The sequence below is a fragment of the Podarcis vaucheri genome, assembly GCF_965113315.1.
Source record: "Podarcis vaucheri genome assembly, chromosome: 3".
In the NCBI taxonomy this organism is placed as follows: domain Eukaryota; kingdom Metazoa; phylum Chordata; class Lepidosauria; order Squamata; family Lacertidae; genus Podarcis; species Podarcis vaucheri.
This window is the reverse complement of record NC_138761.1, coordinates 126,930,935-126,957,056: the sequence shown is the minus strand read 5'-3', so window position 1 is coordinate 126,957,056 and position 26,122 is coordinate 126,930,935. Positions and strand designations below refer to the sequence as shown.

At 41.4% G+C, this 26,122-nt stretch overlaps 1 protein-coding gene across 3 annotated transcripts in view; it reads left to right on the top strand.

Moving 5' to 3' along the window:
• Nucleotides 1–26,122, top strand: part of SUPT3H (SPT3 homolog, SAGA and STAGA complex component) — a gene marked incomplete at its 5' end in the record, with an annotated part of 250,766 nt that overhangs the window by 127,524 nt on the left and 97,120 nt on the right. For all 3 annotated transcript variants that reach the window (XM_082215810.1, XM_082215809.1, XM_082215808.1), the window contains one exon: nt 16,339–16,423. In XM_082215810.1, the coding sequence (XP_082071936.1) occupies nt 16,339–16,423 (85 nt within the window). The remainder of the gene's footprint in view (nt 1–16,338; nt 16,424–26,122) is intronic.

Genomic DNA, 26,122 nt, shown 5'->3' with positions numbered 1-26,122 from the left:
ACCTGGTGATGCCATCCGGTAAGGGTGACAGATGAGCAGAGATTTGAACCCAGTGTCCCAGGTCTAAGTCTGACACTCCATCCACTAGGCCACTCTGGCTCATTTATGTTTCCCTCTTCTTCATCATCATTATGTTGCTGTTGTTGTTTCAGGTTGGAAATTAAATTTTAAAGGAAGGATCCTCACTCTGACAACTGGAATGGCAGTGAAATCACAGGAAATGTATTAGTGGCCACACAAGAGACGTGAAGGGGAAAATGGCCATTCTGGACTTTGATCGCTCTTTCAGTGTAACAGGACCAGGCTGTCAAAAGAGCCATGGGATTTTTGCATTTGGCAGCTGATGGCAATAGGGCTCTGGAAGGAAGTTTCAGTTTTGATAGTTAAAAAACACTATACAAATGTTGAGGATGTCTACCGGACATGATCAAATTTAAAAGCTGTTCTCCTGTATGAAGAGCGTGCCCAGGTGTCTGTGGCTCAGGATGTGGCTTTCTTCAGGCATGGCTTGTCCAGATGCCAGGAAGCAAGTGCAATAGGGAAATGGAGCAATATTCCTAAATTTCCCTGCATTCACGCCCTAATGGGTGTTCTAGGCATGTGACATACTAGCATTGTCTGTCTCTTCCCTTTTCATGTTAGGAGAGCTCAAATTTCTTCCCAATGTTTTCACAGATAGTATAATGCCTTTGTGTGAGTGCGTGGGGGGGGCTTCAGGGTGTGCTAGATAAGCTCTGGATCATTTTGTCACATGCAGAATGATTATCTCGTGCTTAGGAAGCTGCTTTTGCTGCAGTGAGAGGGGAAAGGAGATGGGAGCTTCCGTGGCCAGGTCCTCAGTTTCTCCCCCCTCTAGCCTGTAAAGCGAGAAATCATACATATGCTGTAAGGATATAGATCTATACAAATAACCAGGCTGTTTCAGGGACAGCCTGCAAAGGAATTTTTTACCACAAATAATGTTCAGATGATTTTGGCCCACAGGCTGGAGGTTACCCACTCCTGAATTGAAAGCCTCTAGGAAATCTCTGGACTCAGAGAGTGAAATACACGTATCTGCAACAATAAATAATGGATTGTCCAGGCTTTGCATATGGGGGAGAGGGGTACAACAGTCATGACAGGAATACCTTGGCTTGAACTAAAATGGAAATGTTTTGTAATTTATTTCTTTACTTGCCGTATTCTTACCCCGCCTTTTCTCCAAGGAGCTGAAGGCAGCCTGCATGGTTCTTCCCCCTCTGTTCATTATCAGAATTACCCTGCAAAGTTGATGGGGCTGAGAGAGCTCACCCAGCAAGCTCTGCAGCCAAGCGGGGAGTTGACCGTTGGTCTGCGCCGTCCTAGTCCAACACTCTCACCACTTCACCACACTAGCTTTTGAATTCAGGCTGCTTTTATTTCCTTCACTTTCTGTACAGGTTCAATCATCTCCATCGAAAAGTAGTCCCCTGTCTTTACTTAGTGCTGAATTGCAATTGTCCCCACAGAGGGGAAATATTATGTACACACACATCCCGAAAATCCACTTATCTGAATACAAGGAATTTGTGCCCTATCTGTTAAGTTGTGGGCAAACATGTCAGACGACACAGCGATTCTTTAAACAGCTCTTCTTTACTCAGATGCCGGAACAGAACTAAGCTGAGGGGCTCAGTCAGCCTGCTTATATAGAGCTCCAGAACAATGCAACTGTTGCCATTTTCTAAAACTATCCAATCACTGAACGCCACTTTTCGATCCCTCATTTGCATACAAAACTATCCAATCACTGACCGTCACTTTTCGATCCTTCATTTGCATAACTATCTACAGTATCCCCCTGCTGGCCCAGGGTGAGAACTTCAGTACATAACACTATCCTCACTACACACACCACAGAGACAGATATCTCAACAGTGGGCATTTTTTACTTCCTTGTTTGCCTTTTGCTTATTGGTTGAAGAAAGGAGGGAGGGAGGAGTGATCAGTCAAATCCGAGAACATTTTCCCCCTGTGTTTTCCTATTTATTCTTTTTCTGGCTTTTGGCGGTCAGTATTCAGTGATTGGGAACATTAGAAATTTCTCCATAGGAATCAATGGACATCATTAACTCGTTATGTGAACGCTCACCTAATGAGGTACGTCCAGGGAATGCATTGGGTTCAGTAAGCTGGACCTGCATGTATTTTAGTTTGACTATGAGTTGTTGTCTTAGTTGTTGATGACAACATAGAAAACAGCTGCATAGTGCAAAAGACACTGTATCCAAGACACCCACTCTTTCATACTACATTAGACTCATTTGAGGTTTTTCCCCTCAACCTTTTTTTTATCCTGGGTTTTTTTGTTTTGTTTATGTATTTCTGCACTACTTGGGGTTCATCTGAGCATCCTGGTACCTCTCCCTTGCTTCTCAGTGACCCCATTTTGGCTACAATTCTGTTGGCACTCATCAGCTTAGTTTGCCATTAGAAGAAACATTACACGATGTAATCCGATGCCCTGGGATCACTGCCTCTACTCTACAAATACCCAGCTAAGAAGCACACACACATTTCTGTGCACGCCCACACCCATCTATATTATTGTATTATACTATACAATATCACATTAGTTGGGACTGTTTCTCAGAATTGACCTAAACAACTAATAGTACATTTGTAAAGAAGGTGAGCCTATTTTAGTGCACACTTTTATAAGAGAATCCACCGTGTGCTCTTGGCCTGCCAAAACCAAAACCAGTTGCATTCCAATCACAGGTCTAAGCCTGGCCTCCCTGCACGAAGGTTCGGTGCTGTGAGGGAAGCAATGTGTTCGTGTCTCTGCCTTCAAGAGCTCTACTTTCATACTTTGTTTAAAAACGGTTCAGTTTAAACATATAAAAGTTGTCTTCTGAATAATTAACAGGATTTTTATTTAGTCTTAGTCTTTTATCAAGGTCATCTTTGGTTTTATTTGGAAGAAGGGCTGGTTTATGCCTAGAAACATGTCTCTCTCTCCCCCCTCCCCCCCCGGCAACCCCAGTTAATGCACATTTCATTTTGCAAGCTGTGTTAGGTACATAAAAACTTCACACATGAGCCAGACAATGAGAGATATTATAGAAGTGATTATTCGTAAATATTTAGTGACCTGTGGCTAAGAATCTTTTAATAGAAAGTGTCAATGTTTTCAGTTCCAAGAGGTTTACTGTTTAGTGGCTACATTTTATAAGGTACTATTTCATGACTTGCAGTGTTTTACAGCAAATCTTTTTAATGTTTTTTTTCTGTAGGAAAAGTAATGGGAATTTCCTGAGTAAAATTCTTAAGGGTGGGATTGCTATACTGTTCCACCCCTGGAGACCTGGATTCTAGCTATGCCACCCCAAGGCAGGTTGCAACACTGGATGGCACAGATTCCCAGCTTTCATATAAAAATGCAAGTCATGACTCTTGTAGATCCCCAGATCTCAGGCAAAGTGTGTAGAAGGCACCCTGCACACTCATTTCATGAGAAATTTGTCTGCTCCCACTTTTTGGTGTTTTCAGCCAGTGAGTGTTGCCACAGCTGTTGTTGACATTTAGGGAAACAGTGATATCCACACATACACACCCCAAAAAAGTCTGGAGTGGCACACATTGTCTGGAGAAGAACCGCCTTAGTTCATTTTGCAGCCTTTTTTTGTTTGTTTGCTTCTCCTTAGAGCAAGAGAGATTGCGGGTGCATGGAAAGCAGTTCACAAATCCAGTGTTAGCATAGCTATAGTTGAGCAACAGCAAGTCAAGGGCAACTTTGTTGGGCTGACAGCAGACTTTGGGGGCTTATTCTCAGAGAAGCCTTACATTTCCTGCAATATATAATTGTCTACATTTTTATTCAACCTTTGAGGGTTACATGTAAAAGTATTTCAGAATACTTCTATAGGTTTTCTTCCTATAGAACAACTTTCAAAGGAATGATTTTGAGTGGGAAAGCAGAGGGTTGGGATTGCGTAACACACCACTTCTTTTGCATAATTAGCAAATAGCTTGCATAATATGCAGATCTGGCCCACTCAGTTCCTAGGAACTGGCTTGTGGTAAGCTTCCTTAAGGTACACAGTATAAACACTGGAAAAAATTCCCTATGCCTGGCATTTTCTTATAGACTCCTTATTCTAAGGAGTCTAGTTGGTGCCGTGTGTCCAAGGCAGTGTCAGAAACTCAGATATATAAGATAGGCACCAAATGGATTGCCTAGTTGCCATTTTGGGTCAGATGGGTTGAAAGTCATTGTGCAGATAAATATAACAACTAGAATTCTACAGGATGTGTTGCTAGTGTGTGAAAACAGTCAGGATCCAAGGATCCACAGGCGTACATCTCCAGATGGTCAAGACATCAGGTGGGATCCTGGCGCCCAGGCATCTTCACTTGGTTGCAAGTGGCTGATAGCCAGGTGCAAAATGTGCCTGGCAGCTAGTGAATTTCAAACACTGGTCCAAGGTCATTTTCTGATGTTAATAAAAAAAAAATGCCTATGTGCTTGTGGGGAAGAAAAAATGAGGGCTTGCTCCCAGCGTGTAAATGGGTTCCTGTTTTATTCTAACATGCACAGTCCACTCTCTCTCACACACACACACACACATCTAGTTTAATTTGGCAATGAGAAAGAAGGACATTCGACTGTTGTCTGCTTGGTAGAGGAGACTAGGATTGAGGCAGAGATCAGGGCACACTGGCAATTGCCCTCCCTGTAGCTATGTGGCTTTTACTGCTTCTCAACTGTAAGACAGGCACAAGGCATCTTCTTGGCCATCCTTCTTACTCCATCTCTGCCCAAGTTGCATCAGAACATGACGAGAAGATGAAAAACTGAGGCTTTCACGGACAATGAGACATCTCAGTGAAAAATGCCTTCCTGACCCCTACAGCCAGAAGCCAGACTTGGTCCCCAGCAATTCCCATGCAGCAGATTTCCAAGATAGGCAATTATTTTCTCCATATGATGCTGTGTCAAAAGGTGATTATACAGGGCAGGGACAGGGCTTTACTGTGCATCTGGATTTTAAAAGATAATGTTTTCTATATAATTTCTCCCTATTCTCTTAAGGTAACAATGACAGGTTATTACTAGATTTACAGCAACTTTGCTTGTTTCATAGTGATTTATTCCCCCTGCCCCTCCTCAAACGATGCTTCAAGGCAAATGACATAGCTTTGAGGGACTCGCTCAGTAACCAAAGTGTAATTGATAGATGCAGTCATCTTCCAAACTTTGTCTTTGTTTTTGTAGCAAATTGATCAAAACTCAAGTGACTTTAAAGCATTTTTTTCAAAATCTTCTTTTCTTGTTCCAAAATTTCTGCCAAATTGCAGTTAAATGAAGAAGCATGTTTGAATTCTTAATTTTAAATATGTTTTTGTGATTTTAGGAAGAATGAGGTATTTATAATGGCTTGAACTAGACCTTCTCTGTTCTGTTATCTTTATAATGTTTGCCACAAAATACTTCCAGGCGACATCTTCCAGGCGTGTGTGTGTGCGCGCACACACACACAAACACACACACTCTGAAGTATTCTGTTAGAAAGCTGAAGAAAGTATTGTAGAGTATTAATGTAAAAATAAGCTGTTTCTCTTGACAATTTTATCATGTAATATTTCAGTTATTTTCACTAGGAAATGGTTTTAATTACAGTAGTTAAAAATATATTAAGATATTTTTAGCCCATACAAACCTCTGAGAATCACTTAATTTTATTACAGTGGAGAACTTTGTTGCAGAAGTTATTTAACTCCTTAAATACCTGAACTTAAGTATTACAGTTCTAATGACCCATCTCTATTGATCAGCCATGATCAGCCCACAGCCGATGGGGCTTCTGTTTGGAAACAAAGAGAGGCTGCAGGACTGTGTTTAGTTTAGCTAAGAGCAACCAGAGGTCTTTGAGGAGAAGCGTATGAGTGTCTTCTGCTCTCTTTCTGCAGCTGCCAAAGGCATTGGTGAGGCAATGACACCTTGCCAGCCCTTTGCTTCTGCAAAGCACATCAGTAGAGCAGCTGTGGCTTCTTTGACAAATTATGTCAAAGAGTAGGACATCCTCCACCCATTAGTATACTGCAGGCTGCTGGTGTGGATTATCCTACTTATAAAATCTAAGATTACTATTCCCAGGGATTCAAAGAGTTCTTGTGGCTGGCTGCTGCTATTGAAGATGGGAAATAAATATTAGTAATTTTTGTTCTCTTTAGAAGTCAACCTATTTTATAAACTCATGAGGATGGGCTGTCTATCCCTGCTAAAGACTATTCAGTCAATCTGCACCAGCAAAGTGCTTGGTGAAAAGTCTTGGCATAAATTCAGCATAGATCTCTGCAATACAGCTTCAAATTGGCCATAGACATCAAACTATCAAATCCAATATTTCCTATTGTGCAAAAGCAAGCATTATTATTATTATTATTATTATTATTATTATTATTATTATTATTTATATACCACCCTATACCCGGAGGTGTCAAGGCAGTTCACAGAATAAAAGCAAAATATAAAACCACAAAATACATAATCAAAATAAAAACAACAATCCAACAGTATGCTATATAGGCAAAACTTTAGAGCTCTTTGTGGCAACATGATGTTATCAGTTCAGCTAATTCCAGATAACTTTTGCAGGTAAAGTTATGGAGGCTGAAATTCCTGTCACATAAAGGCAAAGGAGTAGCCTGAGCCATAACCAAATGCCAGGCAGAATATGTACTCTGAAATGTTGCCTATGTTAGCACGCCTGTGGAAATTAAGGTGCTTCCTCTGCTTGTTCTCAGAATTGCTTGTTAAAATAAAAAATAAGGTCCCCATGTTAGAGGTAAGCAACATACGGTATATTGTCCCAGTTACTGTTAATCTTCCTTATGTTAACCCAGAAAGAGGCAAGACCTTTAACCAAGGCCGTAACCTCTTAATCCAGGTGTATCCACCCTGACCAACAGACAGGAAAATGGGATTGTTAATCTTAGTTTTCATTTCAATCATTAAGTCCCCATCCTGGGGCATAAAAACAGCTGCTTTCTTGCTTTAGCATCTACAAATACTTTTGGATCCCAAAGAGACCATTTTCCAGCACAGGAACTTTTATATAACCTTGTGTTCTTCCCAACCCTCTAGCACTTTCCGTTGCCCTCACCTCCATCATGTCAAGAAATCTCCACACAGAAATAAAGGCAGGTGCTATAATGCACACACACACACACGAAAGCCCCATAGCTGTCAACTTTTCCCTTTTCTTGCGAGGAATCCTAATCGGAATAAGGGAATTTCCCTTTAAAAAGGGAAACATTGACAGCTATGGAAAGCCCACCAGCTGGCCAACCGCTCCCTCCTGTGTTTTGCTTCCTCTCCCTCCTTTACTCTTAGCCCATCCTCTTCAAGACTACTTCTTCTTGGCCAAAACCTTTTCCAAATCCCAACAGAGTCCACCTCCTTCCACTGACACCCTCTCCTGCTTTGACTAGTAGGCTCTAATCAGCAACTTCCATTTCTGTTCTGATATCACCTCCACTTCTTCAGACAAAATCCCCCCTTTTTCCTGACCAGCTTCACTACATTCTCAGAGTTCTGTGTGTTTTCATTCATGCTTTTAGAATGAGTAGCTTGAGTGGTTAGGCTAGTTTTAAGTAGTGAAACCTGCTGTTGGTATGCTTTGAAAATCTGTGTCCATTAACTGTTTAACATATTTTTTAATGAATATGCTAATTCCAACTTACTGTAACAAATTGCTTGAATGCCCCTTGGTGGTATTCTCAGATTCTCTGGTCTGAAAGTCAAAAGTCACAAAAAGGAGTGACTGGGTTGCCTGTAAGAACAGCAGGCTTGTGTGCAATCTGCACACATCCTAACAGCCTTGTGAGATAAATCAGCTGAGCGGACACCACATGGCGTGACACTTGGCGCAGCTGACCACACTTGCAAGAATAATAAAGATCCACTGAGCCATCCGAGGGCCGAGGGCCAAGCAAACTGAAGCAGTTGTGGCTTTAGGAGCTCACTTGGCAGTGGCAAGGCAGCCTGGAGAGAAGAGGAGGCGCCCGGCCCTCAAAACGAGACCTCCAGCTAGTTTTGTGTATATGAGAGAGAGTTAAGCAAAACAACAAAACTTAATTATGTGAGTGCCTTAGTGTGTGGCCTTCAGTATGTGTAGAAAGCTTCCTGAACATTTTATCTTCCGAATGATAGCGCCTAAATGAAAGACATTTTACATCATTTACTTCCAGAAGTGTTCATATCTTCCTGTGTTTTCTACTGAACATTTACATGGCTGGAAACTGGGGTTTGTTCTTTAGTATCCAATTAAGGATGTGGTCTTTGAAAACAACATTTAACTCAAGCTCCTCTGTGTCTTTTGAAAGTTCTATTGCTTTAAAATAAAAAATTTTAAAAAAATTTATTGTCAGAAATTTGAACAGAATGTTTGAAAGTGGTGCCTAAATAGCTAAAGACTTGCATTTTGTAGCATTTATGTTTCTATTAAAGTACTCTTGCAGTTTTAATTCATATTGAAAAAATAGTTTAGGATTTCCACATTTAGTTAACACTTACCATGTATACACTGGGATTACGTTTTGACTTCCTCTTTTCTTTATCTCTTTTTCATCCTATTCCCTTGAGAGAAACATTTGAACATTCGTTTTTTCTGGGCTTGCTAAATTCCTTTATCACTGAATGGTATTGTTGAGACTGAGTCAAACGTATTCCTTATTTTACAGAAATGATTGATCACAATCCAGCTTGCATACTCTAGAAAGTCTATTGTCTCGTTTCTTTCTTGATCCAGACTGAAGCTGTCGGTGCCAAATGGAACGTATTAGATCCCACAACTGGATTGAATTATGTTATATGTTTTTTGTCAGTCAGTGGATTTATACAGTTAATTTACACTGAAAGTGCTTAAATTGAAATGCAACAATTTTTAGGGGTGACTGAGGTACTGCTTGCTCCTGTTTTAGGTTGGTATAAATCAAACAAAGCAAGCATGTTACTGTTTATGTACAGAACACCATTCAGTGTGATGGGGGCGGCTAGTATAAAGTTGTCTGCAGACAAATGTAGAGAAGTGGTCTAAGCAGAGAATGGCTTGGTTTTGTCCGTATCAGAATGAAACAAGTACCCAGAATGGAGGCCTGCTAGAAGCTTCTGCTGACGGAGCTCGACTCAGAAGGAGAACCTGCAGCAGAACTGCTCCAGATTCCAGTAGGCTAGAACTGCTGGGAATACATGGAGTAGATTTCTCAACCTAACAACAACAACTGAATAGCTTTCTAGCGTTTTATCGTTTCCCTGAACTAATTAGTACTTGTTTTAATGATACTTTCAGTTACAGTCTTTTCAGTTCATTGCAGCCAGGCAGCTAAACCAAGGTTTGGCTTAGCATGTTGTCTGAACCTGGGATCGTGGTTAACATCTTGCCTGCTTAACCATGAACTATAGCCAAGGTTTTTCCTATGGTTAGCCACACTGAACGAAAAAGCCTAGGAGGGGTTGAGCAGCTGAGATAAGCTCCTTGGGAGCCAGCACTTTTGCATGCTCCTGCGAAGTCAAGTTTTGACTTGCATGTGAACAAGGCAATTGCAGAAACTAACCACAAAGCACAAAACTGAGATGTGCCTTTTGACAATTCTGTGCATATTTTCACCATACATCACTAGTCTGTTTCAAGCATCCTATGGTAGACAATGCGAGATTACTACTTCTGTTTTATAGGAGCAAGTGTGGCTGAAGAGTAACTACATCAGATATGATGATGATCATCATCATTCATTCATTCATTCATTTATATACCACCAAAGATTGCAGCATGCAAGCAAATAACTTATACTGGGTGCAATGAAGAGGTAGAAAACCGGGGGGGGGGGGTTAGGGCCTTCTCAGAGTAGACCCAGTGAAAATGATGGATCTAAGTTAGCCAAGGCCATTAATTTCAGTGAGTCTACTCTGAATTGGACTAGCATTGGCTACATCCCCGAATGTGCAAGGTAATTAATCAAGTTAGATTTAGGAACTTCCGGGTTGGCGCCTCCGGCAATGGCGGAGCTCCTCCGATCGGGAGGAACTTGCTCCGTGATAAGCAGGGTCTGACCGCCACGGTGAAGGCGGAGACCCATAGAAATCACAGGCGGGAGAAGCCTGTGAACTTGGGATTCGGCTGGCACCCTTTGCGCCTCCCCTACTCGCGGGAAAACCCGGTTTCGGGGATCCGGAGCGACGTGGGGTGAGCGGCACGGTGCTTTGAATCGACCGCTTCTTTCACGGAGTGAAGCCGCATTGCTGTTGCTGGAGAGCGCTGACTTTTTCCTGTGGACAATTGGATTTTAAATGACTACCCGTGAGTAGAACGGAAAATTGGATCTTGAAACACTTTAATTTGGCGCCGAAGCGGGAAGGCTCTAAACAGGAAGTCTGCCTCCCATTTTTGTAAATAGATTGAAGCAAAGACGTTACAAGCTAAAGTCTTTGAAAGCTTTTGATAAAGGATTAAATTCCGACCGGACAAAAATATATAACCCCTCTTGGAAACAGGAGAGAGGGGGGAAGTTTTGGATCTAGTGTGCCTGCAGAAGAGAGTGAAAATCAAATTGCCACTGCTCTGAACCTGGAAAAGGGCTGCCAGATGACGTTCGGGGAATGTTTATTGACAGAACGGATTTGACAGCTAGCTAAAATAAGAAAGGCACTGTTTCCATTGTCCTCTTCTGTGTTTAAAAATGGAGGAAAAAGTAACCGAAAATTGAAACTATTGTTATTTGCTCGAGTCGTGCTTGAAAGAATTGATACAAACGGAGACTGTTTCCCTCTAGAGGGAGTATGTGAAACTGTTACAGGAGTGCAACAGGGAGATCTCCAGCTGCAAGATAAAGATTCTGAAAACTAGAGTCTGACCTTGGGCCACTCAAAATGTTGATAGGAGAAGCCATTGTGACTGTATTATACAAGATAAACTACTCGCTGGAACAGCTCCATAAAAAGACAGATGACACGATCTCTAAAATTGACAACTTGGAATGGAACGTGACTAATTTGAGTCAAAAAGTGAGTGCCAATACAGAAACAATTCAGGAGTTGCTACAGGAACATATCTTGGTTGGACAAATGGTGGAGGAAAAGGAGAAAGCTGATGATGTGAAAATGGTGGAGGAAAAGGAGAAAGCTGATGATGTGAAACCAAAAGTAGTACAAGCGGGATCCTTAATTTCTCAGAAGCAAAATGAGGATTATAAATTGAGGTCTTGCATGACTCTAGCAAAAGTCAAATTTTGAGGTTAGGATCCCGGCTTGGATTGAAGAAGGAAAGTTGGAAAGAACCCTCTATCCAGGGATTGACTGACTTTTGGGACATGGACTTGGGTTTGGAGGAGCCTGAAGTTTTGGGGGTCGCTAGAATTGGAGGAATCCTTAATTACGTTCTGAAACACTCTATGGACTTTATTTTTAACTTTGGAAATTTGGCTGAACTGTCCAGAAGGAACAAAAGTATTGCTAGGCTGGAGTTTTCCCAAGATTGGCTCCTGAGCATCAAAGAATATGAAGAAAACCTGCAGAAGGGACTTGGAAGAGATTTAAGAGCCTCGGATATAAGATTACCAGGTTGATGGACTATATGGAACTGACGGAAAGGACTGGCAGAATCCGAAGCCAGGGAGAGGAGATAGTGGAAGATTACTGGAAAATTTAAAGCGTTTATTTAGAAATGTTGTTAAAGTAATGACTGTTAGAAAAATGGTGGAATGATATTTTATGGATTTAGCAGAAATGCTATAAGAAGTTGGGTGTATATAAGTAATTTATCTTTAATGGGAAATAAGGTTAAAGAATATGTTATTTATAATATGACAGAAAATAGAGAAAGATGGAAAGGATTTGCTGAAACAAGTACTAGAAGTGGGACACAAAAAGGGAGGTGTGAGGAAGTCGAGGAAACAAGGGAATGAAGGACAGAGTATGGAAAAGGAGGGATGTTTTTAAATTGTTTTTGTTTTGCTTTGTTTATGTGTTTAGTTTAATGGGTTTAGGGTGGGTTTGTATTGTTTATATATTGTATTGTTTTTGTTTTTTGTTTTTTTCTTTTTTCTTTTTTGTCTTTTCTCTCTTTCTTCTACTTTTTTGTAACTTTTAAAAGTAATAAATATTATTTTTTTTAAAAAAATAGATGTAATGGATACATTACTAGTTCATATAGTGACTTGAAGAGAAATAGTTTTTCCATGTTAATTGTGCTTTATGTTTCAGTGTTGAAAAATTGACATGTTAAAACAAGTGTGTTAAATGCAGAGAAGACTTCTTATAACAACTTTTATCCAGTTGAGCTTATAGTTGTGTGTAATAAACCTGAATTCCTACCCCTCCCCTGCAAGCAAGCCTGTTATTTCATCATAAAGTTGTTACCTTTGGTTACAGGAAAACTACTTAAACTACCTAATAGTAGGTTTATTTACCCAAAGAGTGGTGGTGGAGGAGATGGAGACAACACAGACTTTCTGAGAACTGAGATAGAAATTAAATTTTAGGGAAAAATTGCCTAAATACATCCTTGAGCTGCACTGTGGCATTGAGTTTATCTCTCATATGAGGAGAAAATAGTAAAGACATGTGAAGGTTCGTAGAAAACGTTTAAATAAAATATGACTGAAGAAAGTAAACAGAAAAGAGGTGTGAAATTATCACAGCAAAAGAAACTAATTATCCGAGTTGAATAATTCAAGACAGAGGAAGAAGAATTGATAGAAGAGGCAGCGAAGATTAGTAGGAGTGGTCAGTCTGAGTGAACAAATTAGTGTGAGTAGCTTTGAAAGAGAGGCTGGTACAAATTTCCTATGATAATTAGTGATAAAAAACAGATTTCACTAAATTAAATACAAATACTGTGGGCTAGAGGAATAGATAAAAAGGGATTACCTAGTAGAAGCAACCTTAATTGTGCAGGGGCAGGGAGAGAAAGAGAGAAGTTCAGTTTTATCCAAATTCATATTCAAGAGATGAGAAGGTGACCAGGAGGAATGAGGAGGGAGCATATCAGAAATCTTAAGAAGGAGTAATTTCAAGGAAAGAGCAATAATAATCAGCTTTGTCATGTGCTGAAGATTTTTTTAAAAAACAAACAGAGCTGAGAGAGACGATGTATAAAGTCCCTGGGCAGAACCACAGAAAACATAATCAGAAAAGTGTTATTTATAGTCTTGTGCCATCCTGAATACTATAATGCTATTATTATTATTATTATTATTATTATTATTATTATTATTATTATTAATGGCTGAGGTACCTAATAATAATGTGATCTCTTGAGATCAAGGGCTTCATTGGGAGAATGGGTTCCAGTTGCCAATTCCTAATATAAAGTTATGTTTTTGCTTTTTTCTTTTTTGTTTCACAGCAATATTTTCTCTCTCGCTCTCTCCACACACACACAGAGTCCTTTTTTCTGGGGGGACGCAGGGGTACTCATACCCCTAAACATTTTGTGAATCTAAGTTTGGCCTCATTGAGGGGCAGTATTTCCATATGAGTAGGAAAATGAGAGTACCCCTAAGCATTTTTTAAAGAAAAAAAAAGTATTGTTCATATATTTACCAAATGTGTCAATAACTTTCTGTTGACACAATTGGTAAAACATTTTATTTTGTCATATTTGCTGTATTTCATTTGGATTGGTACTTTTATGTGACAGATCAAAAGAAGGTATTAAAAGGTAACATATTTTATATTACAGAGGCATAGGAAGTACTTTCTTTCCATTTACAATAATTCCATCTGGAAGCATTTTTAAAACCAAAAGACAGTAACACAAACATTATGATTAAAAATAAGAAAACTGAAATGCTTTTAGATCCATTTGTATACAGAACAGAAAAGCAAGAACTCCACAAACTACCTTGATGAGAGTGTGGAAGTAGCTAACAATGGAGTGAGGTTGTTTATTCCATTTTAACTCCTAAAACTGAGTTCCCTAATGGGGACTCTGTCCTGAAATGCTCTTTTCTCTGATGTTTGTTGCTGGCAGTGAGGCTCAGCTGGAATAACTGGTATTCTCCCATCAGGGTTTATCTGTGTTAACACACTTTCCCTTGAGGGAGCTTCTGAGAATGTCTTGCTGTCAGTTCAATCTTCTTAGGACACATCTTATTCCATTTTATATTGCCAACATTTTAAAGCAATGTTGTGACTTTGTTCTGTCCAGTAGTACTACTGCATTCCCTCCAACCCTTCTCCCATGAAAATAGGGACGCCCTAAGAAAAAGCAGAACATTCCAGGGTCAAATCAGAAACCGGGATGGCTTCTGTAAATCTGGGACTTTCCCTGGAAAATAGGGACACTTGGAGGATCTGCTACTGATTAGTACTACTGGTCAGACCATTAGAAGCAGATTGGGCGATTAGGCCGTTCATCTTTTCAAAATAGGAAAAGAACAGTTTCAGCTGTGGAGTGTTAGACGAGTCAGTTAGTTTATTAAACTGCGTCTTCTTTTTCTGAACGCATATTTATATGTTGGGACCTTGATGGAGTTGTGTGCCTGGGCCGCCTTGTGGGTGGCTAGGACTACACTTGAAGATTTCCACTGTAGGGGGGAACACAGCATTGATGTGGAAGCCGCCAGTGGAAGGACCTCTGATTAAATTTAATGAACCCCCCACTTTCCAGTCCCTGTGCAACCCCCATCCACGTCCTGTCCCCCATCTATAGCCACTTCCCTCCCCCATTCCAGCAGCTTCCAACTCCATGTGCTGCTATTGGCTTGCTCATCAAGACACCTCTTGTCCACTATGCCCTCCCCCGGTGGTGGCCACTCCCCACAGAACCTCATGCCACAATTTTCTCCTTGACAAAAATGTTACAGCTTTGGTGTTCTGCTCCAGTCCAGTCCCTCCTCCTTCCTATATGGGATGGGACTCCAACTCCCATCAGCTCCAGCCAGCATGGTCAGGAATGAAGGGAACTGAAGTCCTGCAATATCTGTAGGGTACCACATTGACTCCCCCTGCCCTACAGGAAATGATGAGGCAGGCAGAATCAGCCTTTACTTTGTCAGCAATTCTGCCTTACGTAAGGACATTAGTTGTTATTTTTCATTTAATTCAGTTATGAAAGATAGCTCAGTATGTGGAAAGTGGTTTTTTTTAATGTTTCTTCATTAATACTTATTTTGTTTATGTGGCTCCTGAAAGATTTCTCTCAAGGGATTGCAGTAATTAACATAAAAATGTTACATAGTCCAGATCTATAGGAATTCTTTCCCCAGGCTCCTCTCTGAGTTGGTGCCAGTTTTGAGCGTCCCTATCTTGTGTTGGGACACTTTGAGATTCTGCTTACTTCCCAGCAGTCTCCTGCCCTGGACAGATCTAAGTTATCTCAGATTTTATGCTGAGGACCTGTAAGACAAGTTGTTCTCCTGGAAGTCCTCAGCATCTGTGCCACATTTACCTTTTCTGGGGTAACTCAGGTCTTGGTGGCCACCACTACAACCCTAAAGTTGTCCCATTAGCAGAATGCATGTAATAGGAGACACTCTTGGTTTTCTCAGCAGAATGGAAGGTGGCTGGGTGATTTCATGGTTTGTCATGATCCATTTCCTGTTGACAAATGGCAGCCCTTCCTCTCTGAAGGATTAGGGTGCCTGTTAGAATAGTTTCCCCTAGTGGCTGATGACGTCCAGTGAAAATCCCCATGAGCCCCAGGGAGCTTGTGGTTGCCATGGCCCTGGAGTAGAGAGATTACTCGGGTGGTTGACATAGAAGCTTCTCAGTGCCCTTTCCCACAGAGTAGAATCTGCTGCGCTCCTTGGTATAGATCTGAGTTAAGGGCAATGAAGCAAGTTGGCAGACAGCGGGAAGCTCTCTGAAAGTCTGAACAAGCACAGAGGAGTTTGTTATTGACCGTGATGGCAGAAAGCAAACAGTTTTCTGCCACCATTTTGTACTCGCAGCAGAGCTTTTCTAAGTGGTTTGCAGCCTTTTTGTCTTCTCAGGCCAAACCGTCTTAATTTGATGCACCTTCTACCTCGACTCCAAGTCATTTTTTCTGCTTTTTTAGTTGTGTATTTTGATTATGTAACCCTGCCCTGAGAACCTGTTGAAGAGTAGAGCGGGAGATAAATGCCCAAACCCAGTCTATGACTATGAAAAAATGGCCCGACTTGTACTTGGGAGTTCATTTGTGCAATAAGGTCACATTAAGCTCTCCTGTTAGTTGTAATATTTAATTTGTAATGTGATATAATCTTACAGTCCACTTGTATTGTGTGCCTTACCTCCTCTTTGCTACTCTTTTAGAGCACGGTGATTTAATACCTTTTAAAAAACTTTTTGGTAACACTTAAGTAACTTTCAAAATAATTGCCTTTCAGGTTTTCCTTAGGAGATGCTCGCAGGCCTCTCCATGAGTCGGCAGTATTGGTGGAAGACATTGTCCACACTCAGCTGATTAATTTGGTAAGAAGATTGTTCTTTTTGTTTGTTTGTTTTAAAAATAAATTTGATTTTACTAGTTTCATAAAATGTATATACCTCTTGATTGTAGAAAACCTCGAAGCTGTTTACAAAAAGAATGAAACAATATTATTAATAACAGCAATTAATACATTAAAACAATTTAGAAACAGCAATAAACTAAAAACACATTAGCATTCTAAATATCTGAGTAGGCTTTTCTAAACAGACTCTGAAAAGAGGGCAGGAGCGCGCCTGCCTGAGGCGGGGAGTTCCAAAGTGTAGGTTCCACCACACTAAAAGATTGATTTCTCACAAATGCAGAAGTGTTATAAGCGCATGCAACACTGCCAGTTGTCTATCTATTTCATTCAAATACCAGCAGGAGTCAAACTGAGGAAGACATAATGAGAATTAGCCAGGACTTTGCTTAGGGGGCGCAAGCTTTTGTTGGAGGTGGGCAGAACCTCAATTAGTTAAGTGTTTTCATTGATTTTTATTGTTGGGGGGGGCAGCTGCCCCCTTGGCTATGCCCATGCTGTTACAGACAGGTCAAAGTGGGGAAAACTCCAGTTGCTACATTCAAAAGATGCAAAACTCAGGCCGGCTCTCTCTCTGTGCCTCCTGCACGCAAACCCCATTCAACTCTCACATGCGTAGTCACATATGTTCTCTGAGAAATTAACATTAACAACACTGGCCTTCGGGAAGTGAGAATACACATGTACCCTTCTGAAAATGCAGGTCAGCGGAAGATAGTTCATCAAAGACATCAGACTAAGAAGCATTTCTTTTCAGTTCCTGCTTTAGGAGTAACCAATAAGTTCCTCTTACTTTTTGTTGTTGTTTAGTCGTTTAGTCATGTCCAACTCTTCGTGACCCCCTGGACCAGAGCACGCCAGGCACTCCTGTCTTCCACTGCCTCCCGCTGTTTGGTCAAACTCATGCTGGTAGCTTCAAGAACACTGTCCAACCATCTCGTCCTCTGTTGTCCCCTTCTTCTTGTGCCCTCCATCTTTCCCAACATCGGGGTCTTTTCCAGGGAGTGTCTTCTCTTCTCATGAGGTGGCCAAAGTACTGGAGCCTCAGCTTCAGGATCTGTCCTCCCAGTGAGCACTCAGGGCTGATTTCCTTCAGAATGAAGAGGTTGGATCTTCTTGCAGTCCATGGGTCTCTCAAGAGTCTCCTCCAGCACCAGAATTCAAAAGCATCAATTCTTCGGTGATCAGCCTTCTTTATGGTCCAGCTCTCACTTCCATACATCACTACCTCTTACTTTAAGCAACACTTAATAGTTCCACATGCGTCTCAAAACCTCTTGCAAATAATAAGAAATGGCCTCCAAGAAGCCTCAAAATTCTCAAGAGTAGCTTTACCTCTTTGTTACTTTTAATGATGTGTTGTTTTTTATGATACTGCTATAAATAATAGCTTTTCCCACCATACCTCTAAAGTCACATTCTGGGTAATCCTTCTAGTTCTGGTTAATAACCAAATGTGCAGCAACCAACATAAAATGTTGATTTTCCAGATATTTTCTCTGGAAAGTTCCCAGGGTTAGCCATGTTGGCACCTGCTATACTGGGTTTTTTGTTTGGAGACATTTCCTGCTCTTTGCAATTCAGTCTGGGAGTTAAGGGGTGGCTCCCCAACAGAGGAGTGAAGTCTAGAGGCTGCGCTGCCTCCTACTGGTGGTCAGAGGGAAATCCAACTTACAGTTAGGAAAAAAATACCATTTTTGTCTGATTCAGCTTTAGAGGATATCTTTTAATACTTTAAAATATGAGTGGCTTTTCTGTTCTTGTTAAATATCTATTAGGCTTTTATTTTTCATCTAGATCTTTTTAGAAAAGGAGCTCAATGTGTTAAATTCATCACCAAAATTTAACTAGCATTAAGCAAAACATGAGAAATCCTGCTCAACTGTTGTAAGAAAGTTATTTGCAGCTGTCAGTTCTTGCCAACCCAGGACCAGGAAAAGTCCTTGTTTTATGAGATTGTTTGAAGAAGTAATAAAGCTTCCTGTGCAGGACATTAATTAAAGGGGTTATCAAAATAGGACAAACTAATATAATTTGTGATTGTATAAAATAAAGGAAGTAGAGATCCCATAGGGATCTAATGAATCACAGGATGGAAACAATCTTCTGGCTAACTAAACATTCAGGCTTAGTACAAAGTCGTAGAGTGTATATACAACTCAGCAAACCGGAAAATATGGTGTGTTTACATGAATGGAGGAAGGAGGTCACAAAAACCATCTGGGCAAAACCCTTGGAGTATTCATTCTGCTCCTACCGTACAGTTTTAACAATATAACTGCAGTGATGAAGACCTAGGCTGCACCTGTCATGGGGCAGAATCAACCCAGCAGGTTTGGAAACCTTACAAAAATAAATAGTTTCATTTGTCAAGAGGTTGTAGCATTCAGGGTTATATTTTCACTTGGATTGTGCTATAAGTTGTATTTATCAGTTTTTAATTCAAAATAAATGAAATAATTGATGATTTCATAACTAAAGGTCAAAATTAAGTCATTGTGTTGTTTATATTTGTACTATGGCTAAACTGTGTAGAGCACATATTGTTGGGGGGGGGCTTTAAATCTCTAGATGGCATCAAAATGACTAATAGGTTCTCAGCCAAAGTTGCTAATTGTTTGGATAATGCTTATTACCTATTGCAACAGTCCACTTCAGGATAGGTTAAACTTATTTTCTATGATATAATGGAAGTGTAATCTAGCTTTTCTTTCCCAGTCCCAAATATAAAAAACAGGAGAAGATCTCTTAGGGAGGGAGGGAGAGGTAGTCTTCTATTCCTAAACCCGTAAGAGCTGCACATTACAGTGGTGCCTCGCAAGACGAAAAGAATTCGTTCCGCGAGTCTTTTCATCTTGCGATGTTTCTCGTCTTGTGAAGCACGGTCCGTCGCAACTGCACCTCTTCAACCGGCTTTTAAAAAAAAGCGCAATACGTTTTCATCTTGCAAAGCAAGCCCATAGGGAAATTCGTCTAGCGAAGCAACGCAAAAACGGAAAACCCTTTCGTCTAGCGAGTTTTTCGTCTTGCGAGGCATTCGTCTTGCGGGGCACCACTGTATAAGAAATGTTGGGTTGCTGTTGACAGTGTCAGCCCTATCCCAAGTTATCCCCCTCCCGTCTTGGTCCAGTTCCTTGCCTCATTACTCTGCTGTTTCCCTGCCTGTGGCAGCTGCAGCCAAGAGGGTGTAGCAGGGAAGCGCACATGGGCTTTCATTAGGACATGGCAGAAGTTGTGCTACAGATGCAGAAGGGGCAACTCTGCCCAGTGCTACCATTTTTGGACGCACCCTCATCTTCCATCTGGTGTGTAAAGGTAAAGGGACCCCTGACCATTAGATCCAGTCTTGGCCGACTCTGGGGTTGTGGCGCTCATCTCGCTTTATTGACCGAGGGAGCTGGCTTGCAGCTTCCAGGTCATGTGGCCAGCATGACTAAGCCGCTTCTGGCAAACCAGAGCAGCGCACGGAAATGCCGTTTACCTTCCCGCCGGAGCGCTACCTATTGATCTACTTGCACTTTGACATGCTTTCGAACTGCTAGGTTGGCAGGAGCAGGGACCAAGCAACAGGAGCTCACCCTGTCACAGGGATTCGAACCGCTGACCTTCTGATCAGCAAGTTCTAGGCTCTGTGGTTTAGCCCACAGCACCACCCGCATCCTACTTGTGCCCAAATGGAGATCTTGCACTCACTATAGCTAATGTCATTTCAAGACTGGTAGTTTTTCAGATGGACAGTTTGGCAAAGTTAGGTTCACTGGACCAAACTTGGACCCAGGTCAGCAGGGGTGATAGGGAGGCATATTCCACATTACCAGCTAGAGTACTGAGACAACTGTGTCACTGTTCTCCCTCAACGTAGTTTCCCCCTCAGTTCCTGTTTAGTGCTATAATGGTAGGATCCGCTGCCATCTGCATGCAACCTTGACAAGTATTGATGGATTAAATTAATACTTGGATGTATTTTTAGCAACCACTTCAGCGGCATTTAATGGAGAGAAATCATTGTAGCTTCTAATACTCAACTTATCTGATTTCAAGTGAACCTGATGGTTTGGGAATCAGTTTTTCTAAGGAAGATTGGCTTGTTAACAGTATTATGCAGTTACAAGCAAATGTGGTCACAGCTGGTTCTGGTTTTTTAGCTTATCCACCTGATTGGAAACAACAGGTTTTTGGTATTTTTCCATTTCTTACACTGACACCTAGTGTTCACTATTTCTGAGTTTCTTGCTAATGAGTTGCTGGCATGGTTAAGGTAATAGCGTACTCAAAACAATGCTCCATCTCACCCTTTAAAAGTGCACCATAATTACATTGCTTACTGATTTGCTCACCTACGCTGAAAGATAAACTCCATTATTTCTCAAAAAAATAATGTTCATGAGTGTAAAAAAAATTAAGTCCTATGTATTGCTGGTACAGATTCATCTAAATTTCCTCAAGAGGGGAAAAAATAAAAATGGTGCATAAGGAAGCCGAGTTCCATAATGTAGTGTTGAAGGTGTGGGGAGAGAAGCAGTTATACTATTACTATTATGGGCCACTTAAGAGCGATAATTTTATTTTGTCCCCAAGGTTGAATATCGGCCTCTGATAACACTGAGCAAATAAAAGTCTGTATTATATGTAGTCATATTTGGCTGTGCCTGTGGAAAGGAATCCACTGGTGTTGGGCAAGGCTGCTGACGGCCCTGGCAGGCCCTGGAGTGGGAAATCCCGTGGGAAAGCCGTGCAGGGGAACCCAGTGGCGGCACAGGCAGCCCCCCTGCTGGGTGACTCCCTGGGAGGCAGGCGCGGGTGCCTCCTTCTGGGTAATGGTAGGGCACCCAGTACTAGTTAAAAGGGAATTAAAGTCCAATGCGGATCCCTCCCCCACGTGTGAGACATTTCCATTATTAGCTTTTTCCTTGCATCAGTCCATTAGGCAGTAAATGAACACAGCTTTCTCTCGCCTCCCTTCCCCGCTCTCTTCTGCGTTCTGCCTGCTGTGGAGCTGAGCTTGCTGGCTTCTGCCTCTCCGCTTGTTGGGCCTCTGCCTGCCTGGCCAAGGGTCAGGGACACGCTGGCCATCCCTGCTGCAGAGCAACAGCACAACGAAGCGCAGTGTAGAAATCAAACCTATTTAGATTGCTCCAAAACATTCCGCTTGATGTTATGAAATGTCTTATGGTTACTTTGGGCCCTTTTATTATAATTATATTTATAATTATTCAGAGCTCTAACTTTAAAAGGAGATTTGTGAAACTGCAGTAGTACCAGAATATTTTACTCCTGGGCTTGATAAAACACTGAACCAAAAATTGCTTTAAAATAACTGCCTGGCGCAGCAATTTCAGCAGGCTCTTGCACCTGGAGCATGAAGGGGAAGGGGGGAAACCACATCAGCAAAACGAACTTTCATTCATTTGTTGCATGTCAAGTTAAATATGATGCCTTTCTTCTGTTGTGTGAAGGTTTCTAACTGGAAAAGACAACTAGGCTAAACTTAGCAGCCAATCAATTTGTAAATTCTAAGAATGCAATAAAATTTGATACTGAAAAGGGTTCTCTCTTAAGAGACTAAGGAGATTAACAAAGTTATTTGAAATATTATCCCTCTTTCTTCTTTCAGTAGGACAATTACTTGACAATTCAGCCAAATCAGCTGAGGAAATTAAAAGGGACACAATTAAACTAGCATATATTTGGGAGCAGAATGTATCCTGGAAGGGCCTCTATTTATTAACCTTGATATTTTTATTCCTTTCAGTATTTAAAAAATAAATAAATTATACATTCAGTCAATGCTCTCACAGATTTAGTATAAAATAGCTTAGCATGGTTCATTGCTAGAGTGAAACATCTTCCTTCTTTCCTCTCTTTGTTGTACCACTACTACTAGAATGCTAACACAAGCAAAATATTTTTATCCAACTTTTCTGAGCCAGGGAAATACTCAGAGCAGCCAATAAAATGAAAATTCACATTGTAATAATTACATCTACGAATTGTAAACATGGACAGCTAAAAATAAAACCAGTCATAATTTAACACTCTTAGTCCTGTTGGATATAAACAACTTTATTCAGTAAGCACAGGGCAGATAGGGAAAAGGCACTTTGCAGTTTCCCATCAAGTTCTGCCCCTTCCTATTGGTCTCCCTTTTCGTTCCTTTCCCTGCACAATGCAGCCATAAAGCAAGCTTCCACCATGAAGGCTCAGAATCCAAAGCCCTCCTTGTTAATTAATAAGAAACTGTAAATAAAAAAACCTTTTCCCCCTTTTCCGATGGGAGCTCTGTATTTTTTTTATTTACTTACCTTTCGGAGCAATGCTAGTGACACGTGAATGAGGCGCAACAGGCTTGGGGGTTGGGACTAGCTAGATCAAGCTGCCAAGCTTTTAACTCTTCAATATAAACCTACCAATTTTATTTTAAAAAAAACTTGAGAAATATAGCACAATAACCCCCAGTTCCCCCTGAAAGAGTTGTGTGTTTATAGCTCACTAGAAAGTGAGCAGAGATGGAGCCAAGTGGGCCTTCCTTGAGAGCGAGTTCCATAACCTTGGTGGTGCCACAAGAGGAAACTGTGTGTCCCTCGTGCTTAGTTACTGCATGTGCAGCAAAGGAACCCATAGAAATTGTAATATTATTAATAATAATATATTTTATACATATATATATATACATATACATATATATATATATATATATATATATATATATATATATATATATGCTTTCGTAGATTTTCACGGGTACAGGAATGCAGGTTTTGGTGTCTTCGGGTGTCTTCCCGTGTAAGAGTAGGGGTGTCTGGGCGACGTTTCGACGAGGTCTCACTCGTCATCTTCAGGCTGGTGCTTTCGGCTTCTTGTTACTGGAACAGAGCAGAATCTGGTGTTTGAGTTCCTATAAATACTGTTGAGGGGTGTGGTGTATAGCCTCCAACGTTCTGGGCAGAGAGGAAGTTCCTAGATTAGTGTGCCTCTTCTTCTTTTGTTCCTTAATTACTTGAGGGATATCTTGAGTGATTTCATGAGTGATATTCTGAATACCACTGGGTGGGTCATTAAGTGTAGATTAGTTGCTAAAGCTTTTGTGTCTTGACCTCTTGAGCTTGTGAAGAGTTTTTCTGAGAAGATGGCTGTGCTGCATTTAGTTGTGCTCTGGCTTGGCTTCGTGTATAGGGGCGAGCTGTGGATTCAGCCCTATGCAGAATCCATCGCTTCACACGTTACTAACTCCTTCCAGTTCATAGAAACAATAAAGAAGCAATACCTACATCCCGATGACCTACTTGTGAGCTTCGATGTTGTATCTCTCTTCACTCAAGTGCCCATTAATGAAGCCTTGACAGCCATTCAAAACAAATACAACCCCCCCAAATACATCCTGGACCTGACCAACCACTGCCTAACCAACACGTACTTCATCCACAATGGACAAAGATACAAACAGATAGAAGGAGCACCTATGGGATCACCCCTCTCACCGGTCATCGCAAATTTGTACATGGAACACTTTGAAACCAATGCTTTAGACAAGTCAGAACACAAACCCAAACTTTGGCTCAGATATGTTGACGACACCTTTGTAATTTGGCCACACGGGAAAGAAAAACTAGATAGCTTCCTCACACATCTCAACAGCCTACACCCCAAAATACAATTCACTATGGAAATAGAAGACAACAACCAACTCCCCTTTCTTGACGTCCTAATCTACAAAAAACCTGATGGCTCCCTAGGACACACTATCTACCGGAAAAAAACACACACCAACCGCTACTTACATGCACAATCACACCACCACCCTGCACAAATAAACTCCGTAGCCAAGACTCTCATCTCCAGAACCAAACGCCTGGCTGACAAAGACCACTTGACAACTGAGTTACAGAATCTCTCAAATGTGTTAATCGCCAATGGATACCAGAAAAACAGGGTTACGAAGCTAATCCAAAAAGAAACACCCCCCAAAAACCAAGACACAGAAGAAAACAATGGCATGGCCCTCCTTCCTTATATCAAGGGCACTACAGACAAAATCAGCAAAATCCTCCATAAACACAATATCAAAACAGCCTTCTGCACCAACCAAAAAATAGCCAATATCCTCAGAAACCCAAAAGACAAAATCCAGCTGGAAAACCAAGGGGTCTATGAAATACCCTGCAAAGTCTGCCCAGCCACGTACATTGGACAAACAAACAGACGAATAAATACACGTATCGCAGAACACAAGAATGCCGTCAAAAAAGAAGAAAAAACTTCCTCTCTTTTCCAACACATGAAAGAAACAGGACACGAAATTAATTTTGCAGATTCCAAATTGCTCTTTAACATGGAACATCACCACAAGAGAATAATCATGGAAGCCATCGAGATAGAGAAACACCCTCACAACATGAACAAGCGTGACGACACGTCCCGCCTGCCAGACATCTGGAAATTAGCCCTCCCCACAAAAACCGACACCAGAACCAGAGGCACACAGAACGCCGTCACCAATCAACCACACCAGACCCAAACCCAGACCCTCTCCACAGACATATTACAGACTCCATCCAGTAGCCAAACTATAGTGGCACCTCCGGATGCTGCACCCCCCTGCAATCCCTACACAGATCTGGCTGGCACAAGGCACAAAACCACAGCTCGCCCCTATACACGAAGCCAAGCCAGAGCACAACTAAATGCAGCACAGCCATCTTCTCAGAAAAACTCTTCACAAGCTCAAGAGGTCAAGACACAAAAGCTTTAGCAACTAATCTACACTTAATGACCCACCCAGTGGTATTCAGAATATCACTCATGAAATCACTCAAGATATCCCTCAAGTAATTAAGGAACAAAAGAAGAAGAGGCACACTAATCTAGGAACTTCCTCTCTGCCCAGAACGTTGGAGGCTATACACCACACCCCTCAACAGTATTTATAGGAACTCAAACACCAGATTCTGCTCTGTTCCAGTAACAAGAAGCCGAAAGCACCAGCCTGAAGATGACGAGTGAGACCTCGTCGAAACGTCGCACAGACACCCCGACTCTTACACGGGAAGACACCCGAAGACACCAAAACCTATATATATATATATATATATATATATATATATATATATATATATATATATTTGCTTTCGTAGATTTTCACGGGTATAGGAATGCAGGTTTTGGTGTCTTCGGGTGTCTTCCCGTGTAAGAGTCGGGGTGTCTGTGCGACGTTTCGACGAGGTCTCACTCGTCATCTTCAGGCTGGTGCTTTCGGCTTCTTGTTACTGGAACAGAGCAGAGTCTGGTGTTTGAGTTCCTATAAATACTGTTGAGGGGTGTGGTGTATAGCCTCCAACGTTCTGGATAGAGAGGAAGTTCCTAGATTAGTGTGCCTTTTCTTCTTTTGTTCCTTAATTACTTGAGGGATATCTTGGGTGATTTCATGAGTGATATTCTGAATATCACTGGGTGGGTCATTAATTACTTGAGGGATATCTTGGGTGATTTCATGAGTGATATTCTGAATATCACTGGGTGGGTCATTAAGTGTAGATTAGGATGCTGCACCCCCCTGCAATCCCTACACAGATCTGGCTGGCACAAGGCACAAAACCACAGCTCGCCCCTATACACGAAGCCAAGCCAGAGCACAACTAAATACAGCACAGCCATCTTCTCAGAA